Source organism: Magnolia sinica, chromosome 18 (genome assembly GCF_029962835.1).
Source record: "Magnolia sinica isolate HGM2019 chromosome 18, MsV1, whole genome shotgun sequence".
Classification (NCBI taxonomy): domain Eukaryota; kingdom Viridiplantae; phylum Streptophyta; class Magnoliopsida; order Magnoliales; family Magnoliaceae; genus Magnolia; species Magnolia sinica.
The window spans coordinates 34,580,921-34,608,908 of NC_080590.1; the positions used below are offsets into that span (position 1 = coordinate 34,580,921).

General features: G+C 40.2%; 1 protein-coding gene and 1 non-coding gene across 2 annotated transcripts in view; both read right to left on the bottom strand.

The window, feature by feature from the left end:
* The window catches only part of LOC131232349 (magnesium transporter MRS2-I-like), a 64,168-nt gene extending 37,178 nt beyond the window's left edge, over window positions 1–26,990 (bottom strand). Inside the window, exons 1-4 of the mRNA XM_058228582.1 lie at window positions 26,620–26,990; window positions 26,483–26,512; window positions 1,344–1,497; window positions 588–709 (exon numbers count right to left, since the gene is read on the bottom strand). Coding sequence (XP_058084565.1) covers window positions 588–709; window positions 1,344–1,497; window positions 26,483–26,512; window positions 26,620–26,883 — 570 coding nt within the window. The 5' untranslated portion in view covers window positions 26,884–26,990. The remainder of the gene's footprint in view (window positions 1–587; window positions 710–1,343; window positions 1,498–26,482; window positions 26,513–26,619) is intronic.
* LOC131234257 (small nucleolar RNA R71) lies at window positions 9,864–9,970 on the bottom strand. The gene has a single exon (XR_009165660.1). It is a non-coding gene; the product is annotated as a small nucleolar RNA R71 (small nucleolar RNA).
* Window positions 26,991–27,988: the final 998 nt, after the last annotated feature.

The window sequence follows — 27,988 nt, forward strand, 5'->3', positions numbered from 1 at the left end:
AGAAGGCTGAGATTGTCTACTCATAAATTACAATGACCGTTCGAATCATCTCGGATATTGCTTGCTGATTCTTGATGCATCTTAGTGATGATTATAATGCCCAAAAAATAAATAAATAAATAAATAAAAAGAATAGCTAGCTACTGAGTTTGTATCATCGTTTTAGATGAATTTGGAACATGTCAATCATGATTCAAGAATATGAAAATATCATAACAAAGCAAGTCTTATAAGGTTTCATCGACTAAGGTGGTGGAAATAGGCTAGACACATAGTCCATCAAGATTTATAAAAAATAATAATAATAATAATAGTAATAATAATAAAACTACTCATTGAGGTGTGGTAGGATTGAAATTATCTGGGTTATGTATGTAAGCATGTAACGTACTCCAATTTACTCTGAACCTAAAATTCCTTCAAATTCAACCTACATATTTTCTCCCAACCCAAATGAGACATTCATCCAAGTCACATTTGTAACATAAAAAAGATCTTTCGTAAAAATTCTAACAAATCACCCCTCACTTTTATTCTCTCAGCCAAATTAGAAGGTCATAAACAGATTGAAAAAGGAATCCAGTTACCTTGGAGGTCAGCTCATCTAAAGCTGGGTAAGCAGCAGTCTCTAGTTCTGTGGTACGTGCATCAAGAAAACTGCAAATGGCTTCCAAGAATACCTCCAGGGCCCAGAATTCAAATGGAGACTCTACATTGCATGAATCAGCCTCGTCAGGACGTCAAACAATAGCACATCTAGATGAAAGAAAGCAAAATAAATTCTAATTAAAAGAAAGAGAGAGAGAGAGAGAGCTTATCATACTAAAAAGCTTATGCAACTGGAAGCATCGGAGTTTGCTTAAATGTAAGAAACTAGCAATCATGCCGAGAAGAGCCACAAATCCCATAATTATAAGGGACTTACATAATTTCAAATTTGATAAAAAAAAAAAAAAAAAAAAAAAAAAAAAAAAAAACCTATAATGCTAGGTGAAAAGATGAGAATGTCCACACTTACAATGCCTTTCACTAGTAGCCCATAAGAGAGAATAATTTGGTCTTTTACCTTTATTTTTAAATAATAATCCAAAAAGCAACAACCACGGTACGTCCTCTCACATGAGCCTATTGTGAGATCACACATGTGACCATGCGGGTCTCACGCAAGTGATCAAGTGGTGTCCACTCGTGGGGATCCACTATCCACTTGCATCAAAAGCAATCACAGATTTTCCAAAACAAAAGAAAGAAAGAAAGAAAGAAAGGTGAAGTTAGTTCAAACATCAGGAGGAAAAGTTGATACCACAGACAAACACCGGAAAAACATTAGTATATTGACATACCATCTCCTTCGCCAGCTTCAGCATTATTTTGCAGGCTTGGGTGGTCTCTCCCATCTCCCTCTGCCTGGTGAACGATATTTGCAGGTGGCAAACGCCTACGAAGCTCCTCGACAATGGGAATAACATTATCATCCGTGGGATCTCGAAGCAACACCTACTCAAAAGAAACTCCTTTTTAATAAATTCATTATTTATTAAAAATAATAATAATAATAATAATAATAATAATAATAATAATAGAAAGCTGCAAACTATACCAGTACGAGCATATTGGAGTTGCAAGCCAAAACCCATTTCCAACAACAGCCGGTGTCTGTTGAACTTCAAATGCAGCAGTAGCTGTTCTCAAGGAGGTGTTTTGGAAGATGCAATGGTTGTATTGGTCTCTGGAAATATTAAATGTTGGAAGCTCCTAGTAGGGGTATAGTAGTCTTTTCACATCTCATGTAAATATCTATATAAAGGGTGTTGTGTATCGGGATATAACAAGAGGTGAAGGAGCAGTAAAAACAGACAAAAGAAAAAAGTTTCCCTCTGTTTGTTTTTTCTCTCGTCCTTCCTTTTACAGAATAAGATTTTATAAGTTGTATTGAGGCTTTATAAAGCCAATAATTTTATCCTCTTGAAGCAAATAAAATCTGGCTTGTACAGCCAACAAATTGGTATCAGAGCCGAGTTTGTTTTTTCAAGAGTTCCTTGGTTGAAGTTGCTAGCAGTTTTTCAGCCAAGAATATAATTTATTTTTTCAGGAAAACCTGTTTAAGAAGTTAAAAAAATAAAATAAAATCAAAAATCTATTCCATCCCTCTCTCCCTTCCTTCTTAAAAAATTAGCCATTCTTCAAAAAAATCAAATTGTTTGGGTCGTCTTAAGGCTTAGTAAAGCCAATTCATCTATCCCATAAAGCTTGTTTGTGTAAAGATGGTCACCACAATCCAATTATAGATTCCTAAGTTGTCAAATGACAACTATGAAAATTGGTGCATCCAAATAAAAGTGATGTTCGGGTCATAAGATTTATGGGAGATCGTCACTGATGGGTATATATAACTTACTACAGAGGAAGAATCTACTTACACAACGAGGAAAAGACCACACTCAAAGATCAAAGGAAAAAAGACGAGAAGACTTTGTTCCTCCTCTATCAAGGGTTGGATGAATCAATCTTTGAAAAGATTGTTGAAACAACATCAAGTAAGCAAGCTTGGAAGATCCTTAGCACCATCTTCAAAGGCGTTGATCGTGTGAAATGAGTTTGCCTACATTCTCTTAGAGCTAAGTTTGAAGCCACACACATGAAGGCGAGAACATTTATGACCATTTTTCAAGATTACTTGTAGCTGTGAATAACTTGAAAAGAAATGGTGAGAAGATCGAAGATATTCATGTAGTTGAACAGGTGCTTCAATCCCTCACAACCAAGTTTAAACATGTGGTTGTGCCCATTGAAGAATTAAAAGATCTTGAAAATCTCTCCATTGATGAACTATTGGGATTGCTGCAAGTTTATGAACAAAGAATATAAAAGAATGCTAGTTCCACAAGTTTGGAGCAAGCATTGGAGTGAAGATTAACTTTAAATGAACAAAAGACCGATTGTGGTCGTGGAAGCTCCCATTTTTGAGGTGGTCGTGCCAATAGAAATCGTGCAAGAGGCAGAGGGCTTTAATATCATTAAGGGAATGCTCAAAATCAACAAAAATTTACCAATGTCCATGGAAGAGGAATTGGTTGAGGAAGATTCATGCGTGGTCATCGAAACACAAGAAATGTACATTGCAACAATTGCAGCAAGATTGGCCACTATGCCTCTGACTGTTGAAGTAAAGTGCATCATGATGAATGATCCAACTATGCCGACACATCTCACCATGAAATTGAAAACTCCACACTTCTTGCACAAAAACAGGCATGTAATCGGCCGGACGTGTGGTATCTCGACACTGGTGCGAGCAATCATATAAGTGGCTACAAAGAACTCTTTATAGAACTCACAGAAGATGTTCGTGGCAATGTGAGTTTCAGTGATCTATCAAAGGTGCCCGTGAAAGGAAAAGGAAAAATCAAATTTTATTAAAAGAATGGCGTGTCAAATTACATCTCCAATGTGTATTACATACAAAACACGAAAAGTAACATACTTAGTATCAGCCAACTCCTTTAAAAAGGGTATGCCATACACATGGAGAACTTCTCTCTTTCCTTAAAATATGCATATGAGAGACTTTTTGCTCAAGTCCAAATGGCAAAGAATCGCATGTTCCCGCTCCATATTAACACAAGACTTGAGAAGTGTCTCTATGATCTTGTAATTAATGAATCATAGGGATGGCATCTTCGTTTTAGGCATATTCATTTTAATGGCCTGAAGCTTTTGTCTTTGTCAATCATGGTTGGCTTGCTAGCCATTAAAGATCTAGAACATGTGTGTGAGGCATACACACTTGGCAAGCAACAAAGAAACTCATTCCCAATTGAACTGTCACAAAGAGCAAAAGAGTCATTGCAGATGGTTCACACAGACATTTGTGGACCATTTAAAACACCCACTCTTGGAGGTAATAAATACTTTATTACCTTTTTTTTCTTTTTCTTTTTCTTTTTTAAAAATCAAAACGAGAGTGATAAGTGATATATTCATTTTGAACAAAATTACAATGCTTCGGGTCTTCCTAGGAAAAAAGGAACTAAGGAAGACCTATCATAAGGGAAAAAAAAAAGGGACATGTAAGCCGAAAGAAAACACCAAAAAGAAAAAATCCGCAAGGAGAAGACAAGTTTTAAGTCTTCCTCCCCCTTAACGCTCCTCGACCAACCTTGTCCAGGAAAAGGATGCCCCTCACCTGCTGAGGTAGATCCGCCCTACAGGAAGTATAGAGCCGAACTTGGGACACGCTGGCCGCCAGAGCAAGAGTGATTTTAGTAGAAAACTATGGGTGTACTGTAACAAAGAAAAAGTTGTTGCTTTCACTATCTTTAAGAATTTCAAAGCTCATGTTGAAACTGAAAGTGGACTTAAAATCAAAGTTCTCAAATCTGATAGGGGTGGAGAGTACACCTCAAATGCTTTTGAAGACTATTGTAGGGAACAAGGCATCAAGCAGCAGTTCATGGCAGCCTACACGTCACAACAGAATGACATAGAGAAACGGAAGAACCGCACCATACTCGACATGACAAGGACCATGTTGAAAGAAAAAGGACTATCAAAGAATTTCTGAGCAGAAGTAGTTGCTTGTACTACCTATCTGCTCAATCAGTGCCCTACAAAATGTGTCAGGAACATGACACCATATGAGGCATAGGCGGCTACAAACCAACCATGGAGCACCTAAGAATATTTGGGTGTGTTGCATATGCTCAAGTTCCAGAGGTGATAAGAAAGAAGCTCGATGATCATGGCGAGAAGTGCATCTTCATTGCATATAGTGATGTATCCAAAGCTTACAAGCTCTACAATCCACTAACCAACAAAGTAGTGGTGAATAGAGATGTGGTCTTCAGTGAGGAAGATAAATGGAAATGGAATGAAGAAGAAACTTTTAAAGAAAATCAGTTCGAGGCAGAAGAACAAGAAGAAAAGCCTGAAAGTCAAGAGCAGACAGCTGCGACTCCCTCTTCAGCCACATCATCATTAAATAAAAGTTCAGAAGGACAACTCATCTCTCCAAAAAGTACTTCATCAGCCCGAAGTTCTGCCAGCTCCTCATCCATGACTCCTATCAAAATGAGGAGTTTAGAAGAAATCTATGAACAAACAGAAGAAGTTAATCTTTTCTGATTGTATGTAGATCATGAGCCCCTTACATTCCATGAAGCTGTAAAAGAACAATGCTAGAGAATTGCCATGAAAGAAGAAATTCATGCCAATGAGAAAAATGACACTTGGGAGCTGACTTCATTACCTCAAGGCCAAAGAACTATTGGTGTCAAATGGGCGTACAAGATCAAACGTACAACCGATGAAAATATTGATCGCTATAAAGAAAAACTCATGGCTAAAGCTACAAACAAAAGTATGGCGGGGATTATGAAGAAGTTTTTGCTCCAGTTGTTGGACTTGACACCATAAGGATGATAATCTCTCTTATTGCTGATCACAGTTGGAAAATCTACCAAATGGATGTGAAGTCCGCATTCCTGAATGAAATACTTGAAGAAGAGGTCTATGTTGACCAACCTGATGGCTTCATTGTAAAAGGAGAAGAGCACAAGGTGTATCATTTGAAGAAAGCCTTGTATGGATTAAAGTAGGCCCCACGTGCTTGGAATGCATGTATTGACAACTATCTTCAAAGAAATGGCTTCACCAAATGTCCATATGAGCATGTGGTCTATATTAAGAAGGATGCTCATGGAAATATGCTCATAGCCTGCCCATATATTGATGACTTATTATTCACATGGAACAATCAGTAGATGTTCCAAGAATTCAAGCAGTCTATGTTTAAGCAATTTGAGAAGATTGATGGCAGACTTATGACCTTCTTCTTGGGGATCGAGATGAAACAACAATCCGACGACATCTTTATATCACAAAAAAGATATGCAAAAGAACTTCTTGAAAAGTTCAATATGATTGACTGCAATGTCATGAATACACCTGTAGCAATGGGCTTGAAATTGACAAGAGAAGGTGAAGGAAGAAATGTGAACTCGACTATGTTCAAAAGTCTAATTGGAAGCCTTAAATACCTCACAATCACAAGGACGGATTTCGTTTACAGTTTTGGGCTTCTAAGAAAGTACATGGAAGCACCAAAAGAATCACACTGGATCTCTGCAAAAAGAATCCTTAGATATGTCAAAGGAACCATGGAATTTGGCCTATTCTATCTATATAATGATAAAGCAAAATTGCGTGGATACTCAGACAGTGATTAAGGAGGTGACCACGATGAAAGGAAAGGTACCACTGGCTATGTGTTCTATCTCGGATCAATGGCTTTCACATGAAAATCAAAAAAGCAAAGTGTGGTCACTTTATCCACATGTGAAGTTGAATATGTAGCAACATCGTCCACCATTTGTGAAACAATCTGATTGAAGAACTTGCTAAACAAGTTAAAGCATCCTCAAGAAGAATCCACGGTCATATACGTGGATAACAAGTCTACAATCGACCTAGCCAAAAATCCAGTGCAACATGGAAGGAGCAACACGCATCAATACTATATATTATTTTCTAATAGATCATGTAAAGCAGAAAACAGCAAAGCTAGAGTATTTTCATACTACTGAACAAGTGATGGATATTTTCACCAAGGCATTGCCGACAGAAGCATTTCAACGACTAAGGGGGAAACTCGGAATGAAATCGTTTTTGGTTTGAAGGGGAGTATTGGAGTTGCAAACCAAAACCCATTTCCAGTAATAGTTGGTGTCTGTTGAACTTCCAATGCAACAGTACCAGTTCTCAAGGTGTTTTGGAAGATGCAAAGGTTGTGTAGGTCTCTAGAAATATAAAACGTTGGAAGCTCCTAGTAGGGGTATTGTAATATTTTCACATCACATACAAATATTTATATAAAGGGTGTTGTGTATCGGGATATAGCAAGAGGTGAAAAAGTAGTAAAAACACAGTTAAAGAAAAAGTTTCCCTTTGTTTTTTTTTCTCTCTCTTCCTTCCTTTTACATAATCAAATTTTTCGAGTTGTTTTAAGGCTTTGTAAAGCCAATTATTCTATCCTCTTGAAGCAAATGACTTTGGCTTGTGGAGCCAACAGACAGGAGTTTCTTTATCTTTCTTTTTTCCTCTCCTTTTGTTTTTTGTTCAATTGAAAGCTAGTGACTTAAATTAAACAGCTTGGCTCGGCCCGAACCCAGGTTTCAAGCCGAACCGACTCAAATGAGTTAATCGAGATAGCTCGGTTCGTGTCATGCTCTATTGAAGGCCTATGACCGAACTATAATTACCCTATATTCAAGTTGGACTTGAAAGGAATGTAATTGCAACTTAAGAGTTACTTCTAATTTTGAATACAATGAGAGGGTAGATCCAATTTGGGCCGATTCCTATTATGAATGGTATGTCAGTAGCCTAAATTTTTTCCATACGATTACTGAACTGAATTATCACAATTGAGTTTAATCAAACATTCAAACACGGCACAATTGTTGAGGGTCAAATATTGCATATTGGACCCCAGTTATTCCTTGGTTTTATGAACATGATAATGCTTAATGTTTTATTTTAATCATGTTTGTGATGCAAGGTGAATTCAAGAGCTTGGATTGAAAAGGATGTTAAAAGCATGGATTTAATGCTCAAGAATCACCAAGACTAAGAATGAAGAATGAACATACTAAATATCCAAGAAAATCAAGTCGAGAATGAAGAAAATCGGAGTTTTGAAGTGAATTTGCGTGATCCTCGACTAGTCTTGGACTCTGCTCGACCAGTCCTGGCTTAACCAGTCGAGCTGCCTTGACTCAAACTCCCGCAACTAAAATTGCTAAAATCAGGTCATCCTCGACCAGTCGAGGGTTGTCCTCGACCAGTCCGGGGTTCGCAGCTAGAACACAAAGTGCAGAAATTTGAAGCGGTTTCCAAAAATTTTCAACTCAATGTGAAAGTCTAAGGCCTAAAACTATAAATAGGGGTCCCTAGGGCATCCCTAAGCATCTTCTACGGTTTGTGGAGCGGAGTAAAGGCATGGAAAAGCCATCGCCAAGAGTTTTTCTTCATTTTCCTTAATAGTTTTTATGTTTTTATTAAGAGATTCTACTTCAGTCATGTCTATGGTTGGCTAAACTTCTTAGCTAGGACTAAGAGGTGAAGCTTGTAGCATTATGGGACGTTTCTGTTACCTTGATTCATGTTTATATTAAACTCTCTTTGATTGTAGTTTGATTATAAGGAATGGTTTCAGTTTTTAATGGTTTGTTATGACTCGAATTACAATGGATCTACGATAACTTTGAGTATGTTCTTTTCATGTATTGAGATTGTGAATTTAGAAAATCCTGTTGTTCACTATTGTCCCTTGGGCATGGTCAGATGATGAAATCCTCCCTAACTTTCACAAATCTCTCAGATTGGTTTTGCGAATTGGTAAATCCTGTTGTTTGCCTTGTCTCCTTGGCATGATTTTATGATAGAATCACTTCTAGTTCTCACACCTCTCATCTATTGAGAAATAGGTCAAAGGAAGTTCATATTTGATTTTACTGAGATATCTTCCAATTGGATAGGATGGGACTCCGATTCCAATCGTGTGATTTGAATCAAGCATAGATCTCCTTGATCTCTACAAGTAGATCCTTGGAAACCCTAATTTCCCACTTTTGAAGTTCTTAAGTTTTTCATTAAATTTCTCACAATTACTCTCAAATATTCCAGATTTAGGTTTTCATCTTTTTCTAGTTCTTCTTCTAGTTGCTTTCAGAAAATACACGAGATTAGTCCTTATGGATTCGACCTCGGTCTCACCAAGATTATTACTACATCACAATCCTACACTTGGGGTTGTGAACAAGTTTTTAGCGCCGTTGCCGAGGACTAACGGTTGCATTTTTCTGAGATTAATTAGTTTTAGAATTAGGTTAAGATTAGGGTTTGTTTTCTGTTTTTATAAACTTTCTAATTCTAGGATTTCTTTTATTTTTAGAAACTAACTTACTTTTTAATTCTAGGTTTAGAAACTTTTCTAAAGTGATTTTAGAATCTAACTTTTTTAGAAAGTTTCTATTTTCTGTTTTTTAGAAACTTTCCTTTTTCATTTTTAAAAACTTACTTTCAATTTTTATTTTTAGAAACTTTCTAATTTTAGAATTTTTGTTTTTAGAAACTGACTTGTTCTGTTTTGTTTTGCAGGATTTTAATTAGGAACTTCTAATTTGGTAACTTCTTTCCAATTTTCTCTCTCTTTCTATTTCTAGAGTTCTATTTCTTTTCTCTCTTTTAGGTTTAGGTTAGAATCTGAAATTGAGGGCTGAGAGTGTTTCATGCCCAAGTGGGTCTGTGATAACACTTGACGTCTTTTGAGTGAGGGAGGATTGGTTGAGGGGTTCTCTATCCATCACACGATTAGACACCACTCGAGATCCTCAGAGTTAATTGAGGTTATAGCTGCAAATCAACCGGTCAGCAAACTGGGAAGACAACCTCAACCTATAGTTGAGGAAGTCCATGATGAGAATGAGGTGCATTAAGCAACGCCGCCTCATACTTTGTGAGATTATTTACAACCGGCGGGGGTGAGCACACCCTCATGCATGGTTTTTTCAGAAAATACGGGACACATGGATATCAAGCCAGGAGTGATCCAACTCCTTCCAAAATTCCATGGACTTGAATCTGAAAGTCAATATTTGCACCTGAGAGAGTTTGATGAGATCATAGCCACTTTATATTTTCCAAACGTGCCTGAGGACACGGTCAGACTGAAACTCTTTCCCTTTTCTTTGAAAGAGAAAGCTAAGACGTGGTTGCATTCACTACATCCTAGATCTATTGGCACATGGAATGACATGATAAGGGAGTTCATAAAGAAATTTTTTCCACATCATAAAACAAACACCCTTAGAAAGTCAATCATAAACTTTGCCCAAAAAGAGGATGAAACATTCTTCCAATCTTGGGAGCGGTTCAAGGATCTTGTCAGTTCATGCCCACAACACGGTTTTGAAACGTGGTGCATTACACACTTTTTCTATGATGGACTGACATCTTCCATGCGCCAATTGGTTGAGACAATGTGTAATGGGGAATTCATGAATAAAAATGTCTATGATGTGTGGGACTACATAGACAGACTTACTGAAAATGCAGAATCATGAGACACTTACCCAAAATTAAGCACCACTTCTAGGCCCACTCAATCAAAGGAGAAGGGCGGATTATACCTTCTAAAAGAGGATGATGATATCAATGCTAAAATGTCTAATCTCATAAGGAAATTCGAGGCCATAGAATTAAAGAAGGATAAGGTTAAGGAAACTGTTTACGGTATTTGTGCTTACAACATTCACACAACTGAAAATTGTCCAACAATACCTGCCTTTCAAGAGGTGCTAAATGAGCAATATAATGCCGTGAATAATTACCAAAGACCTTTCAATGGACCTATCTCTAATACATACAATCCTAGTTGGAGAAATCATCCGAACTTTAGTTGGAGGAATAGATAAACTACTACTTAAGGTTTCTTCAATCAAATTCCAAATCAAGTGAAATCTTAAGAGGATCTGGTTCTAAAACATATTTAAAACCAAGAGCTTATTACTTAGGGTATATGGCAAAGCCTTCAAGACATTTCAAAGGCCATATAAGGGCGTGAAACAAAAAATTCAATTAGGGAAAAAGGGATTCTTCTAGCCCAACCCTTCCCCAATCTCAAACCATAATATGAGATAAGTGATCTAAGCTCTTCAAATCAGATGGAGCAAGCTAAATCTATCACTACTCTTAGGAGTGGGAAAATAATTAACAAATCTATTTCGGTAAGGGCTGAAAAGTCTAAGGACCTGGAAGAGGATAATGATAATAGACCTAGCACTGCTCCACGAGAATTGGAACTGGAACTTCAAGGCAAACCAATTGCCCCATTCCCCCAATGATTAGTTGAATTAAAACCTCTCTCTAACTCTCAGGAGATTTTAGAGGTGTTAAAATAAGTAAAGGTCAATATTCCTCTACTTGATGTCGTAAAACAAATGCCATCATATGTCAAATTTCTGAAAGACTTGTGTACGACCAAAAGACGGCAAAATATTCACAAGAAAATCTTTTTAACTGAAAAAGTGAGTGTCATCCTAAAGCAAGATATGCTACAAAAATTCAAAGATCCTAGTATCCCAACCATACCTTGTGTAATTAGGAACTACAGGATTGAGCATGCACTTTTTGACTTAGGAGCAAGTGTAAATCTGATTCCTTACTCGATTTACAAACAACTAGGTTTGGGTTAATTGAAACCCACCTCAACTATATTACAATTTGCTGACCGCTTAGTTCGTGTACCGAGAGGGGTAATTGAGAATGTGTTGGTCCAGGTTGACAGTAGATTTTCTCGTCCTGGATACAGAATCCATTAGTAACATGAGCACTCAAATTTCCATCATTCTTGGTTGCCCATTCCTTGCCACTTCAAACGCAATCATTAATTACAGTAATGGGGTCATGAGTATGTCTTTCGGGAATATAACATTGGAGTTGAATATCTTTTTCAATACAGGCAAACTGTTAGAAGATGATAACAATTTCCACAACATTAACATGATTGACTCTTTCATGGAAGCTAGAACTTTGATAACATTATCCTCTAACCCTCTAGAGACATGTCTAGCCCAGTCCCATGATTTTGATGATGACATGATTAGGGAGATGGGCGTCATGCTTGATACTGTGCTGGTATTTGAAGTTAACCAGTGGAGGCCACAATTTGAAGAATTGTCCCAAACTGATGTGGTGCCTCTACCGTCTAACCTCAAGGCACTGAAGCTTAATCTAAAACATTTGCCCTCTGATTTAAAGTATGTCTACTTATGTCAAGATAAGACATACCCGATGGTGATTTCTTCCCACCTTGAGCAAGAACAGGAGAGTGTTAATCTCTACTCTCATTGAGCAAAAAGGAGCCCTTGGATGGTCGATTGCGGATCTTAAGGGAATTAACCCTTCAATTTGTGTTCACCGCATTTATCTTGAGGATAATGCGAAGACCTCATGACAACCACAATGTAAACTAAATCCAAACATGAAGGAAGTGGTTAAAGACGAGGTTCTTAAACTATTGGATTTGGGTGTCATATACCATATATCTGATAGTCAATGGGTGAGTCCAACTCAGGTGGTTCTTAAGAAGTCCGGAATCACCATCGTAGCCAATGCCAACAATGAACTCATGCCAACTAGAGTTACTACTAGTTAAAGAATGTGTATTGACTAAAGGAAGTTGAATACCGTCACGAGGAGTGACCTCATTGATCAAATTTTGGAAAGGTTAGCTGCTCATTCCTATTACTGTTTCCTTGACGAGTATTCGGGCTACAACTAGATAGAGATAGCCCATGAAGATAGGAAAAGACCACATTCACATGTCCCTTTGGCACCTTTGCTTACCAAAGGATGCCATTCGGACTGTGTAATACCCCCGCCACTTTTCAGCGATGTATGATGAGTATTTTTTCTGATATGGTGGGGCAATATCTAGAGGTCTTCATGGATGACTTCTCTGTCTTTGGTCCATCTTTCGACGATTGCTTAGAGAATCTTAGATGTATGTTGAAAAGATGTGAAGAAAAGAATTTGGTACTCAATTTGGAGAAGTACCATTTCATAGTTCATAAGGGAATTGTCCTTGGACATATCATTTCCTCCAAGGGAATTGAGGTAGATAAGGCTAAAATTGATCTTATCTCTAACCTACCTCCACCCAAGAACATACGAGACATGCGATCCTTCTTAGGATACGTCGAGTTTTACAGGAGATTCATAAAGGACTTTATTCATCTTTCTCATCCTCTATGTAATCTACTTCAAAAGGATGCACCATACGAGTGGATTGAGCAATGTCAGGAAGCATTTATTAAGCTCAAGGGCATGTTAACCACTGATAGTTTGTTATATCTCCTTGATTTTTTAATCCTCCAGGACTACTGATGGTAAGTCTTCCATTGTAATCAATTGACAGATGAACATCTCTACTTCCGCTAACTGGGATAATAAGGATATCTCCACGGCTTCCAATCCGCATCTTCAACTGGTGTAGTAGTGCATGTGTGAAGTCAGGCCATTGAAGAGCAAAGGCAATTGTTATGGAGGAAAGGGAAAGGAAGAGTCGGTGGGAGAGGGTGTCTCCTAGGAAATCGTGTTCTTCCAGATCCAAGTTCTCTGTCTTTGCGGCTAACCTAACTTTGGACACAACATTAGACGATCTTCATCGTATATTTAGGCGTTTTGTCAAGCTTGCTGATGTGTTTATCCCATGGAATCGAACCCTTAATCGATCTCATGGCTTTGCATTCATATGATTTTGCTATGAACAAGATGCCTTGAATGCTATTCACTGTCTTCATGAGAGAAGAATAGATGGAAGGGTGGTGCACATAGATTGGGTGAGAAAGTAATCTGGGATGAATGAGGCATCCCATCCTCCTTCGGTGCACATAGATTAGGCGAGAAAGCAATCTAGGATGAAAGAAGCTGAGGCATCCCATCCTCCTTCTCAGAATCAATCAGAGGAGGGAGTTCCAGATCTTGCATATGTGGAGGTGATTTCTAAGCCACTGAAGGGGCCTAGCCCTACTATGTTCGGAAGCTTTAGGGAGTTCACCATCGTGGACCTAAGGGCTATTGAAAATAGACTGCAATTGTTGAGGTTTGCCTTGGTGGGGATGGCAACAGACCAGGTTGTCGGGATAAGTAAGATTCAAGACGGATTGAGGTCGTCTTCATTTAGAGCAGGAGCAGTGGAGGTTGTGAGGATGTCTTCTATGAAATTTTGTTAACATTTAAAAATAAAGGGAAAATGGAGGATTTTTGTGGTAATGATGATCCACACAGGGAGATGGGGCTGTAGTAGGTGGAGCAGTGGACGAAAGAAGAGGTTATTGGGGGAGTTGGAGTTTGGATATGGCTATTCGAGATTCCGGCGCAGGCCTGGATTGAATCGGTCCTTATTGATCTAGCTAGCTTTTTCAGTAAGATTATTCAGATTGATTCCATTTCTAGATTTGGATATTTCCAGGCTTTTGCAAGAATAAAGGTTCTTCCTCGTCTAGGTGTTAGCTTCAACCAAGTGTTGGGATTGTCGGTTTTGGGGAAGAGTTATCTTAAAATAGCAGAGTTGGAACCTTTATTCAACTATGGATGCTCTCCATCCATTTCTAAGTCTACTAAAGAGAGCATTAGGGAGTGGGTTACCAGGCATTTTCATGGCCCTTCAGGGGTCCCGGTAGATGCTTTTGGTAAGGTCTCTAAAGGAGTGGCAGATATTCTCAATGATTCTTTAGGGGATAAAGATAGGGATAGTGTTAAAGAAGATATGGGGGCAATTAGATGTGGGGATCAGCAACGTATTGTGGATGGGGGTAGTCAATGCAAAATGGAGATTAGGGTAGTTGGGGACGCTCAATGCATGAATGCAATTCGTAGATTTGAGGTGGAGAGGGCAGCAGATCATCTTATATTGGCATCCTCAGGTGATAGTTCTTCAGGAGGTGTTCAAGGTTAGACGCAATCAGGTAGTTTTAAGGAGGGCTATCAGGGGTGTTTGGTGCTAATCCCCTAGGAAAATAGATAGGTCTCTGAGGACCAATGTGAGGATCAGACATGGAGTAGTCAGCAGATGCGAGGTGAAGTTTTGAGTCCTAACATGAACTATTTGTACACCATTAGTGTGAAGCCTCTTCAAGTTGTGTTGAGTACAGGTCAACTTGGTCTGAACAATGGCGAGGCAGAGCTGTTAGATGGGATGCTTCCATACACCCAGTCCTATTAGAATATGCAGTTAAAGGAGATTCAAGGAGATATGTTTCACACTTACTTTGAGGAAACAAACTCTGAGGGATCGGCTCGTCAACAGGTGCGTAGTGTGCGATCTGTTTCTCTTGGAAATGAGCAGATGGGATCTGGGAGGGAGAGGTTTAACAGTGTATTTCACAGGGAAGTGAGGGATATTACTGGGAAGGAGAACCGATACCCTGCGTTCTAGTCAGGTTCTATTCAAAATAGGACTGATGTCCATAGAAATGATCATTACTGGGAAGTAGATACAAGGAATGGAAATAGAAGATCTGATGTGTTTGGGGAGGATGGAAACAGAGAGGAAACCAATCTGGCTGATGTTGATGTATTTAGCAATTCCAGAACTCAGCTATTTTGCAAGGATGATATAAGTATAGAGCATAGGTGTGGAATGAACTTAGCCCAGAGTATGTTAGCTGACGGTGGATTCTATGGGATGGAGAGAGCAAACCTGGAGGTCGATCTCTCACCTTACTTTACATCAGTCAGTAGAAAGGAATATGACACTGAGGATAATCTAGATAGTGATGATAGCAACCCGATAGCTAACCAGGGAGAAGATCAGGAGCGGAGCCAGGATGATGTTCAGGGTGAAGGTTCAGAGTGGAGCAAATGGAATCAGGACAAGACTATACAAGGGACTAAGGAAGGGCTGATGATGACAGAAAAGAAGAGACCCGTGAAGTATATAAGAAGACAAAGAATTCTATATGCCAAAGGGGACTGGGGATCAAGACTTCGAAGGTTATAGAGAAGGGCCGTGAATACCGGATGTGTGACGGATGGATAAGGTCATAGTGTGGAATGTTCGTGGAATTGGCTATAAGCGGGCCATTAGGACAGCAAAGAGGATTATCAGGAAGTATGATCCTTTGATAGTGGTGTTGCTCGAACCAATAATTGCTAATGAAAAGAGAGTTAGTACTGGGCTATCGATGGGTTTTCATGCATCCTATTTGAATTGTGATGAGGGAGGCAAATTTTGAGTCTTCTACAAGGCTCTTACCTCTTGTTCCATGGTGTTTAAAACTGACCAATGTTTATCGGTCGAGGCAATCGTGCAGAGAGGCTCCTCCATATAACTTTTGTTTATGCTAGGTGTACTAGGGCTTTGAGGAGAGTGTTATGGGTGGACTTGGCTTTTTTATCAGCTTCGATGAATGGCCCTTGGGCTGTATGTGGGAATTTCATTGCAATTGTTGACGAATCAAAGAGGAGTAGAAGGGATGGGGATAGGGCTTCGTCTATTGAATTTGTAGATGCTATTAATTCAACAGGCCTCCAAGACGCAGGTTTTTCTGAAAACAGGTTTACTTGGAGTAATAATCAGGTGGGATCTTCTAGAGTATGGGTAAGGTTTCATTGGGCTCTTATTAATGCTAGTTAGGCGTCGAGGTTCTTGCGGGTTAGTGTCATCCACTTACCGCGCATCTAATCGAATCATGCTCTGCTTCTTCTCAGCTCTCTAGATCAGTTGTATGGTGGGCCGAAACCTATGTAAGACCCCTATCCTAATCCGTACCGTTACGTAGTCTTACGCGGTCCTTCCGGTCGAATTTCGACAATCCTCGACCCATATCCGACGTTTGCGCGCGATCCTAAGCCGAGTCCCACATACCAACATTGGCTCGATTTGAAACTTGTACCTTAGTGACCGCGCTGTCGCCACGGTTCTAACGCCATGACTTGCGAACCGAACCGATGCCCAGGTCAGAAGATGTGAGCCCACGTTCAATTCAAAGAAAACACTGCGTGTTGCGAATTTCGAGGGAATCTCTACAATGTGTCCCATCAATCAATCAATTAATCAATCAAGTACACTCCACACCTCAAGTACATGCAACCCATCTCTCTCTTTTCCATAAGTCAACACTCTCTCCCCTACCCATCCCTCTTTTACCAATTTTCAAACCAAACCATACCCATCCATCTCCTTTCCTTACAACCACCATATCATCCTATCCCCTCTCTCTCTCTCATTTCTCAAAACGTCCCCAACAACCAAAAATCACATGTCCATGCATTCCAAGAGAGAAAAATGACTTTGTGTGGCCCACCTTTCCCATCCCAAAAACCTTCATCCTAGCCATTCAACTCTCATCATGCTCCATCAAAGTGAAGCACAAGGAGATCAGCTTTCCAACGGACCAAGAACATCAAACAGTGGGTGCTTCTATAGTTTAGATTTTTATTTTTTTAAGATGGGCTAAGTGAGGCCTACCGATTGATGGTATAGATCTCACTTTGGACACTTGATGTGGCCGATGGCCCACCTTGATGCTCATTATCACTCTATGGTGGGGCCATTCTCCATGGACCCCATCATGATGTTTACTTTATAGTTTAAAAAGGGGTCACTAGACCTTTTATTTTGGTGGAGAACGGATCTCGACCGTTGATCTTTGATTTGGTGGGCCCACTTGATGTATGATTGTATGCATGGAACGGAGGGCTCGTTGTGGCGGAGCCCTCCATCACACATGTCCCTCTCTCTCTCTCTCTTTCTCTCTCTCTTTCTCTCTCTCTCTCTCTCTCCCCTTCCTTTATTTATTTTGTGGCCCACATGATGAGTGTATGTAGTGTCCAAACCATCCATCAAGTGGACCCCATGGTCGTCCAAGCCCCTACCCTTGGCGATGGGAAAACACAAATATCAGATTAATCAAGTGGGCCACGTCCATGTGGGACCCACCTTGATGAAACATGTTCAGCCGTTCGACCAGGGATGCTGGACGATGTCTAGTGAGGTGTGAACAGCCGTGGGAGGTCCATCATGTCTGGACGTCCTCTGTGAAAAATAAAAATATCAGCTTGGTTTAAAGCTTTTGGATGAGCCGCTCATGTAGGCCCCACCTTGATGTATCAATCCAATCCACGCCGTCAATTCCATTCCCCATGTCATTTTAGGCGTTGAGCCAAAAAATGAAGTCAATCCGACTATCTGGCGGGCCATAACTTAGAAAACAGTGGTTTCCACCGTTAAAATGTACTCTGATCTTTATACACCACCGAAATATACTGAATATTGGGCTTGTTTGGCTTGTCTTGAGCCATAGGAGTCAGTGGACGGGTCGGATTCTACTAATGCGGGCCTCACCTATGAAAAACCGCGGAAGAAGAAATTTTCAAAAAAAAAATATATGGGATGCAGCAGGTGCTGCTGCTGTCCTCTGGACGCGCAACGTCTTGCTGCGGTGAACATGAAAAGGGGCTGGGACGTGGATCCCAGCCATGGGCCCCACCATGATGTGCGCTGCACATCGACACCGTGCATTTGTTGGGTCCCCTTTGGGGCAGTAAGCCCTCCAAAAATTAGCCATATACTTTACTCAGGTGGCCCACATCACAAGAAACAATGGTGATGAACGTCTACCATTAGAACCCTTCATGGGTCACATAAGTTTTAGATTAATATGAAATTTATTTTTCCTCTGCATCCAGTGACCATGTCACCTAATCAACGGTTTGGATGGCAGATAAACATTATGATGGGCCACATGTGTGGACCCCACCATGAAGTAAGTGTTTTATCCACGCTGCCGCCCCTGTGTGCGGCTGCATCCGTGCAGCGTGGACCCCATGATGTTTGTGTTCTATCCACACCGTCCACACCTGGACTGTGGGACCCACCCTATGTATGGGACTGTAGTGTGTGTGTGTGTGTGTGTGTGTGTGTGTGTACATTATATTATATTGTATATATTATATATTATATTATATATAATATATACATGATAGTGGGCCTTCATGTGGACCCCCACCATGATGCATGTGTTGCATCCAATTTGTCCAACCATTTTGAAAGCTTGTTTTAGGGCTTGAGGCTAAAAATAAGACATATCTATAGTTCAAGTGGTCTCCACCTTGGTATACACATATGGCCCATGTGATGTGGCCCACTTATCATATTTATGGCCCGTTGTTGAGGCCCACATTGATGTGTATGAGACTGTTGTTGAGGCCCACCTTGTTATGAATGTAAGGCCCATGTGATTAGGCCCACTTTGATGTATTATAAGGCCCATGGGTTATGGCCCATTACAATGTACATAAGGCCCATTGGTGCGGCCCGTTGATGTGGTGTACTTGATGAATGTAAGGCCCATGTGATATGGCCCATTTGATGTATTTAAGGCCCAATGGGGTGTACCTAAGGTCCATTGCAATGTGTAAATTCACCTTGGTGTGCCTAGGGAACAATGATGGTTTGACGCCCATATTATGAGTACAATGTTGGTTAAATGTCTGCATTATAACTCTCCTTAAGGCCCATTGATAGGCCCAAACTTGTTGTGTGTAGGCCGTCTAGGCCCATCTGCATTGTAAGGATAGTTCACAACTTTATAACATGCTTAGTATAATTCCATGATTCATGCCCATACACATCATATGTATGCTTGATATAAGGAATGTTTGACCATAGCATAAGCCGTTGGGCTGAAACATTCACGGGACTCTTTATGAGACAGAGTGCCCCACATGATCGTGTGGTATGTGTAGGATTGTTGCATGATTGTACAGTGTAACCCATGCATCTCGCATGTGTGACTTGATCACTGCACGCCCTAGCGACATCAGGGCCGTGGCCTCCATAGACACATCGTGGACGGTCGTATCAGATACTGAAAATATTGGCTCTAGCATTGTGGGCATTTAGGATGTCCTTGGGTGAAAATCCCAGAACCTTTTTAGTACTAGGAGATGCTCCAACGTCTATACCGAGTGGATACACGAGCGCCCCAATGCCGAATACCAGTAGGCCGCGTCTCCTACTGTATCGTGGTCGGTTGGAAGAGGATGTGGCCTTATCCGCCCGAGTGAGGGGGTTATAAGCTTAACCAGCTCGGAAATGAGTCCGCTATTGATGAGCCGGGTAGGTATTGACAGACTACTAGCCAGGCGGATAGTGTGGTCTCTTCCACTTTCTTGACTATGTAGCTAGGGAGGAGGCAGTCAGTGTGAGGTGTATTAGACCCCAGTAATATCCAGAGAGGAACTATACTGATATGTGTACTTGATGAGTACTGGCTTGCTTGGATTGCATCTCGCATATGACATTCGGCTACGTAGGCATCGCATTACATCGGTATGGCCGATAGTATTCATGTCCCGCATCGCATGGCCTTAGTATGGCCGATAGCGTTCATGCCTTGCATCACATAGCCTTGGTACGGCTGGTTGTATTTATGGATTTACCGCATATTTGCGCATTACACTGATATTGTACACTTGGTGCTTGCCTTGCCCACACACTTACACCACCCTCTAAGCTTTTGTAAGCTTATATATGACCGTTGCATACAGGTGGCATTGGATCGCAGCAGCGCTAAGGCAGGAGCGCACATCAGTTCATTTTCGAGTTTTTAATCACCTTATTTTTCCCTTTTCGCATTTGTACTTAAAGTTTTTGATATAGTGGATATGTGGTGATGTCGTTTTGTGACTTGGTTATGCTTGTGGTTATGCTCCATTACAAAAAAAAATCATACTGAAAATCTTCCTTGTAGAATCCCAGGATTGGAATCTGGCATGTGAGTGCTGAAATCCGAGAATGGGGCACTACGAAGGCTGTCGGCGCTGGATTCGGTGATCGAAAATTTTGTGAGCCCGTTTTCCGAGTTTAGGGCGTGACATCAATGAATGTGGACTAAACATGATACCTTATTAGGTGTGGTAAAGGAAGCTTGGAATAAGGTGGAATCCTCTCACCCGGTATATAATGTGCTCGCCAAACTCAAGCAAGTCAAGCAGGATCTGAAAATTTGGAATAAGGATGTGGGGTTAGGTCCTCTAATCCACCTGGTGGAAATTGAGGTGCCAGAGAGTTTGAAGGAAATGTAGGTGTGCTAGGTTCTTGGTCCGTTGGGTCCCCTTCCCCCCTCCTCAGTGTGGAGTTCCCTGCCGCAGTCTGTGATTGATCATGTGTTTCAAGCTGGGTATTGTATAGGTGAGGAGGTGGATGCCCCTTTTTGGCTGCATACACCATCTGGGGAGTTCTCAATTAAGTCGAATTGGAAGCTATGCAGGGTCCCAAACGAGAGTAGAAGTTGGTCCAGATGGGTATGGCATGCTAAACTCCCACCCAAAATCTCTCTTTTGTTTAGAAAGTCCTACATAATGTTGTTCCAGTGGATAGTGCGGTTCAAGCTCGAGGAGTTCACTTAGCTTCAAGATGTGTTTGTTGTGTTCTTCGGGATTCACAGGTTTATGCCCAAGAAACGATGTATCATTTGCTTGTTGCTGGCAGGTTAGCGCAGTAGGTGTGGTGTGCGGTTGGTAGATGGTGTGAGATCAATGTTATGGCGGCAATGTCAGTAAAGGCCAGATTAAATCAGTGGTGGGCGGCGGTAAGTGCTAAACACGAGAAATCAGTGAAACACATGATTACTCCATGTATTATTATATGGGAAATTTGGAGAGCTCGTAATGCAATAATTTTTTAAGGTAAGCCCATATCCAGATCTAGAATAACTGCTAGGATCGAGTGGTGGGTGGCTCAGATCAATGGCTCTTTGGAAGAGGTATGGTCGGGTGGATAAACTATGGTGGGTGGCTTCAATCAAAATAGAAGAGATTCTGGTCGAGCCTTTGTGATTCGATGGGAGAGGGTAGCAGCAGGTTGGGTTAAAATTAATGTGGATGGTTTGGCCAGAGGAAACCCAAGGAGAGCAGGTGGGGGTGGTATTTGTGGAGGTGAGAAGGGGGAGTTCATCTTTGCTTTTGCCACCAGTTATGGTGTCGGTTCTAACACCGTTGCAGAACTTAGGGCGGTACATGACGGGCTTCTTTTTTGGCTTTCAAAGGGGTATTACGAGAATCATAATAGAATCTGATTCAAGGTTGATGGTAGACATGATAAAGGGGGTTGTAAAGCCTGGTTGGAAATGGAAGGTTTGGATTTCAAGGACTAAAGAGGAAAGGTTTAATTCAATTTGAGCATGTCCCGAGGGAAGGGAACGAAGGTACAGATTTTATGGCGAGGCTTGGTAGTGCGTCTCGGGCGAACTCGTGGTTTGGTAACCATTCTGAGCTTCCAAAATAGGTTAGACGAATTATTTTTCTAGATAAAGTTGGATTGGGATTGATAAGGATCATGTGAGTCCTTTTTAGTACAGTTGTGTAGTTTTTCCTATTTTTTTCGATAGGCCCCCTATTTTATGTAAAGGGTGGCCCGAATGTACATGGCTTCTTTTTGGAATGGAAAAACCTTTTTTGTTATTTTTAAAAAAAAAAAAAAAACTACTGCACCTATCATGCAGCCACCCGATTGGAGCCTTCATTTTGAATTTATATGTGACGCATCTAACTATGCTCTTGGGGCGATCCTAGGCCAGAGAAAAGACAAGAAACCCTATATACACTATGCAAGTAAAACCCTAAATCTTGCCCAAGTGAATTATTCAACTGCGGAGAAGGAACTCTTAGTCATAGTGTTCGCTTTGGACAAATTTAGGTCCTACTTGATCGGATCTAAGATCGTCATTTACACAGATCATGCAGCACTTAAGTATTTTCTTTCTAAGAATGATGCTAAGCCCCACCTAATAAGATGGATCCTTCTACTCCAAGAATTTAATTTGGAAATAAAAGATAAAAATGGAGTAAAAAACGTAGTGGCTGACCATCTTTCCCGCCTTGATCTCTCTGATTCATTTGAGACGACACATATAAATGACATGTTCCCTAACAAACAATTGTTCAAAGTCTCTCGTTCACATTGATTTGCTGATATTACTAATTATCTTGCCACAAGTTTCACGCCGACACATTGGACCACGCAAGATAAGTAAAAAAAATTCGCCAAGGTTCGTAAGTTTTTCTGGAATGATCCATATTTGTTTAAATATTGCCCAGACTAAATCTTAAGAAGATGTGTGCAAGACAATGAACATCGTCATGTCATCTCCTTCTGTCACTCTCAGGCCTGTGGTAGTCACTTTTCTACTAATAAGACCATAGCCAAGATTCTGTAGTGTGGCTTTTATTGGCCCACTATGTTCAGGGATACTCATGAGTTTTGCAAAGCTTGTGAGTATTTTCAGAAGTTGGGAGCATTGTCCCATCGAAATATGATGCATCTGAACCCCATTCTTATCGTAAAAGCATTTGATTGCTGGGGCATTAATTTCATGGGACAATTTTCCTAATCTTTTGGAAATTTATATACTTTACTCGCCGTAGACTATGTCACTGAATGGGTCAAAGCAATTCCATGTCGGAACAATGACCATCAAACGGTCATTAAATTCTTAAAAGAAAACATCCTTTCCCAGTTTGGAACGCCTCGCCATCATTAGTGATGGGGGCTCACATTTTTATAATAGGCCATTTGCGAACCTAATGAAGAAATATGACATCTCCCACAAATTGAGTACTCTATACCACCCACAAACAAGTGGGTAAGCTGAGATTTTCATTAGGAAAATTAAACACATCTTGGAAAAGACGGTTAACCCTGACCGTAAGGATTGGTCAATCCAATTAACCGATACCTTATGGGCTTACCGTACCGCATTTAAGACCCCTATTGAAATGTCTCCTTTTAGACTTGTCTATGGGAGGGCTTACCACTTACCTGTGGAGTTGGCACATAGAGCCTACTGGGCGATTAAAAATTTGAATTTCAATCTGGATAACGCTGGCTCACTACGCAAACTTTGGTTGAATAAACTCGAAGAAATCCGGAATGATGCGTACAAGAACGCGAGAATTTACAAGGACAGGATGAAGGTGTTTCATGACCAACACATTCTTCGGAAACCATTCACACCCGGTCAGAAGGTCCTCTTGTACAATTCTCAGTTACATTCTTTTCGGGAAAACTCTGATCTCGTTGGACCGGTCCTTTCACTGTTACTAATATCTATCCTCATGGGGCTGTTAAGATAAAAGATCTGAACAATGGCAAAGAATTCAAAGTAAATGGACATCGATTAAAGCCATTTATTGATAAATTTGATTCAGAGGACATGTCCATACCTCTGATTGATCCTGTATACCAGGATTGATCTCCTAGTTTGACAGAGGTATAGTTAGGTTTATGCTTTCTTCTGTTTGAGGATAGTCGGCTTTATATTGCTTAGGATAGTTTATTTCTGCCGTTTTAGGATAGTTTTTTTTGGTTGATTAACTGTTGTGCTAACCAGCTTCACGCTGAGATCCTTTGGAAAAAGCCTCAAAATTTCTTCATCAGGTATTGTCTTTCCATCACCTCTCTTTCAATTAAGTTGTCTCTTTTGCAAATCATGCTTCTTTCATTTACATTGAGGACAATGTAGATTTTAGGTTGGGGATGGGAGATTAGGTAACTTAATCAATATTTTCTCAATTTTGAGCAAAATTTGTAAATTTTTTGAAAATTTTTCAATGTTTATCTATTTCGAAAGCGCTAATTTGTGTATTTAAGACTGTTTTGAGTATGAAGATATGATAGAAATCGAATTTGGAATTTTTGGAGTTGGAGCAACTAAGCGACCTATCACTTATGGTTCTTACATTCAACTGATTAAGAGGATGTTTGAATATTATGTTATTCAAATTTTTTTCTGTGAATAGTACTAGATTTTCTGATTGTTAGTATGATGATCAATAAAAGATATTGAGAACCAAGTTTGGAGAATTTTATCCACCTTAAAAGAAGAAAAGGAACCAGTTAAAAAATAGGAGATCGACAATGAGGTCATAAAGAATGAAGAATGACAACATCTTTGAAGGGAATGAAAAATGTCTTTGAAAGGGATGTAATATCCAAAGAAGAGGAATAAATATAAATGATCATCGATAAAAAATTAAAAACTAGAAAAAGAAGAAAAATGGGATAAGTTCAGAATCAGTATTTGAGTTTTCAACCAATCTTGAAGTGATAAGCATGACTAACATAATGAAAAGATAGTATTTTCACTGAGCACGTTGAAAAACTTGATATGCGAACTATACTCTGACTTAATGGATAAAGAACCTACTTGATCGATTGCTTATATTGTTTAGCTATAGGTTTTCAAAATCTCAATTTCTCATGTTGAGTCTACTCATTCATATTTGATTACACAAAAGATTGTTTTCTGAAAAAGGTTTAAACATTGCGCATTAAAGTTCATTTTTCGCATACGTTGCTCGAGACTAGCAAAATACTAGTTAGGGATTGTGTTGAGGGTCAACTATTGCATATTGGACCCCAGTTATTCCTTGGTTTTATGAACATGATAATGCTTAATGTTCTATTTTAACCATGTTTGTGGTGCAAGGTGAATTCAAGAGCTTAGATTAAAAAGGGTGTTAAAAGCATGAATTTAACGCTCAAGAATCACCAAGACTAAGAATGAAGAATGCATATACTTTTTTTTTAAAGAATGCACATACTAAATATCCAAGAAAATCAAGTCGATAATGAAGAAAATCGGAGTTTTGAAGTGAATTTGCATAATCCTCAACCAGTCCTGGACTCTACTTGACCAGTCCTGGCTCGACCAGTCGAGCTGCCTCGACTCAAACTCTAGCAACTAAAATCGCTAAAATCAGGTCATCCTCGACTAGTCGAAGGAAACCCTCCACCAGTCGAGGGTTGTCCTCGACCAGTCCTGGGTTCGCAGTTAACACACAAAGTGTGGAAATTTGAAGCGGTTTCTAAAATTTTTCAACTTGGTGTGAAAGTCTAAAGTCTAAAACTATAAATAGAGGTCCCTAGGGTATCCTTAAGCATCTTATAGGGTTTGTGGAGAGGAGCAAAGGCATGGAGAAGCTGTCGCCAAGAGTTTTTCTTCCTTTTCCTTAGTAGTTTTTTATACTTTTATTGAGAGATTCTAGCTCAATCATGTCTATGGTTGGCTAAACCTCTTAGATAGGGCTAAGAGGTGAAGCTTGTATCGTGATGGGATATTTCTATTACATTGATTAATGTTTATATTGAACTCTCTTGAATTCTAGTTTGATTATAAGAAATACTTTCAGTTTTTAATGGTTTATTGTGACTCAAATTACAATGGATCTGCGATAGCTTTGAGTATGTTCTTTTCATGCATTAAGATTGTGAATTTAGGAAATCCTGTTGTTCACCATCATCCCTTGGGCATGGTCGGATGATGAAATCCTCCCTAACTTTCACAAATCTCTCAGATTGGTTTTGGAATTGGTAAATCCTGTTGTTTGCCTTGTCTCCTAGGCATGATTTTGTGACGAAATCACTTCTAGTTCTCACACCTCTCATCTATTGAGAACTAGGTCAAAGGAAGTTCAGATTCGATTTTACTGAGATATCTTCCAATTGGATAGGATGAGACTCCAATTCCAATTGTGTGACCTGAATCAAGCATAGATCTCTCTGATCTCTATAAGTGGGTCCTTGAAAACCCTAGTTTCTCACTTTTAAAATTTTTAAGTTTTTTATTAAATCTCTCACAATTACTCTCTAATATTTTAGATTTAGATTTTTATCTTTTTCTAGTTCTTCTTCTAGTTACTTTCAGAAAACACACGAGATTAGTTCCTATGGATTCGACCTCGGTCTCACCAAGAGTATTACTACATCGCATCCCTACACTTGGGTCTGTGAACAATAATTCTCTACTCTTAGATGAAAAATTATAAATTGCACGGTTATAAAATAACACAGCATTGACAATACAAATTTTGAAAAAGAAAATACAGATTAGAAATTTCAATGATTGCGTACCTCTTCTGCAGTGATTATGGCCTTGATATGCTGCTTTTGGAGAAAGGCAAAAAAAAAATAAACGAAAAAAATTTACAAAAAATAGTAGTAATATCACCTAAGAATCATCAAAATTACAACAAGGACCGGAACTTCACCTCGAGATTTAGAACAATGGCCTGCTCTCGGCCAAAAATCGTCGACGGATAAGATAGAAGCGGGTCGAGGATCCGAAGATCGCGAGCGTGAATCTGAACCCGGTTCATGATAGCGTACTTGTCGACGTCCAGGATCGTGTCCTCGCCGGTGCAATCTAGCAGTATCCAGCTCCTCGACACGGCCGTTTTCTTCTTTAGAGAGGCCTGAGGGTCTGCCGGGACGACGTATCCATCTCGAGCCATTTGGACCGTTGGATTCCACATCCACGACGAGAAAGGAAACGAACGGAAGGAATAGGACTTTGGAATTTGGGTTTTCTGGAACGTCCGGGCAGCTTATATAGCCAATGTCAGAGCGAGAGGAATCCCTGCATGGAGGGGCGTAAAAAAACGGCTTGAGAGCTGTCGAGATTCTGGGTTCGTCGCGATGAACATCTCTTTGGTTCGTATGCACACGTGATTGCGTTGCATGATGCATACGAACCTTCTATGTGGTGGCAGGTGGGAGTTGAGTCCACTGCAGCTTTTTTTGCGCAGCGCGTAAAACATCCACCTCTGTGGGTCGCACCATGTTGAATATGTAAAATCCACTCCGTCCATCAGGTACTAATCCTAGATTCTAGATCCCCAGACCAATAAAAAGTACTGGTGGGCCACACCATGGGGGAAAATGGGATGAGATGCCAATCTTAGTTTGTGCATAGGGCCACTATGGTTTATATATTTCATAAAACCCGTTAATCAGATGTAAATCATCAGAAGATGAATGAAGAGACAAAAGTCAGCATAATGCAAAACTCGGGCAGGAAATACGGTGTGAAATTAGAGGTTTTAGGAGCAATTTACACAGTTTGCGTTGGTGTAGAGCATAGGAGTTTCTTTTTATTAGGCTGATCTTTTATATTTACTGTTGAAATGAGGGTTCTCACCTAATGGACGGAGTGGATTTACAGATGAAAAATGGTGGGGCCCACCAAGCTTTGGTGGTTTACGCCTGCGTGAAACTGCCCCGATCGAAGAATTTTAGCTGCCTGATTTTTGCAGTTCTCTCTTTTAGGTGTAGGCATTTTGTCGACGCTGGATCCCACTAGATCGATGGTCTGAGCTTTCTGGAACACGGCCTCACTTATCAGTAGTCAAAACCCGAGTATATCCTGGAAGCGCCTTCGGTCGAGGATCTCCATTAATTCATCGCGACCTTGACGTGTCCTTGCTGCCGTATGATGTCGATTGGTTACTACCTGACGCGGATGGGCTGAGAAAGCCTTTTGCCGGTAATCCGGGTCCTGTTACTGCCCCCGCCAGAGGGACCCGGATTGGGTACCACCCCCACCAGGCCCTGGCTAGAGACGGACGGTCCCGCTAAGGA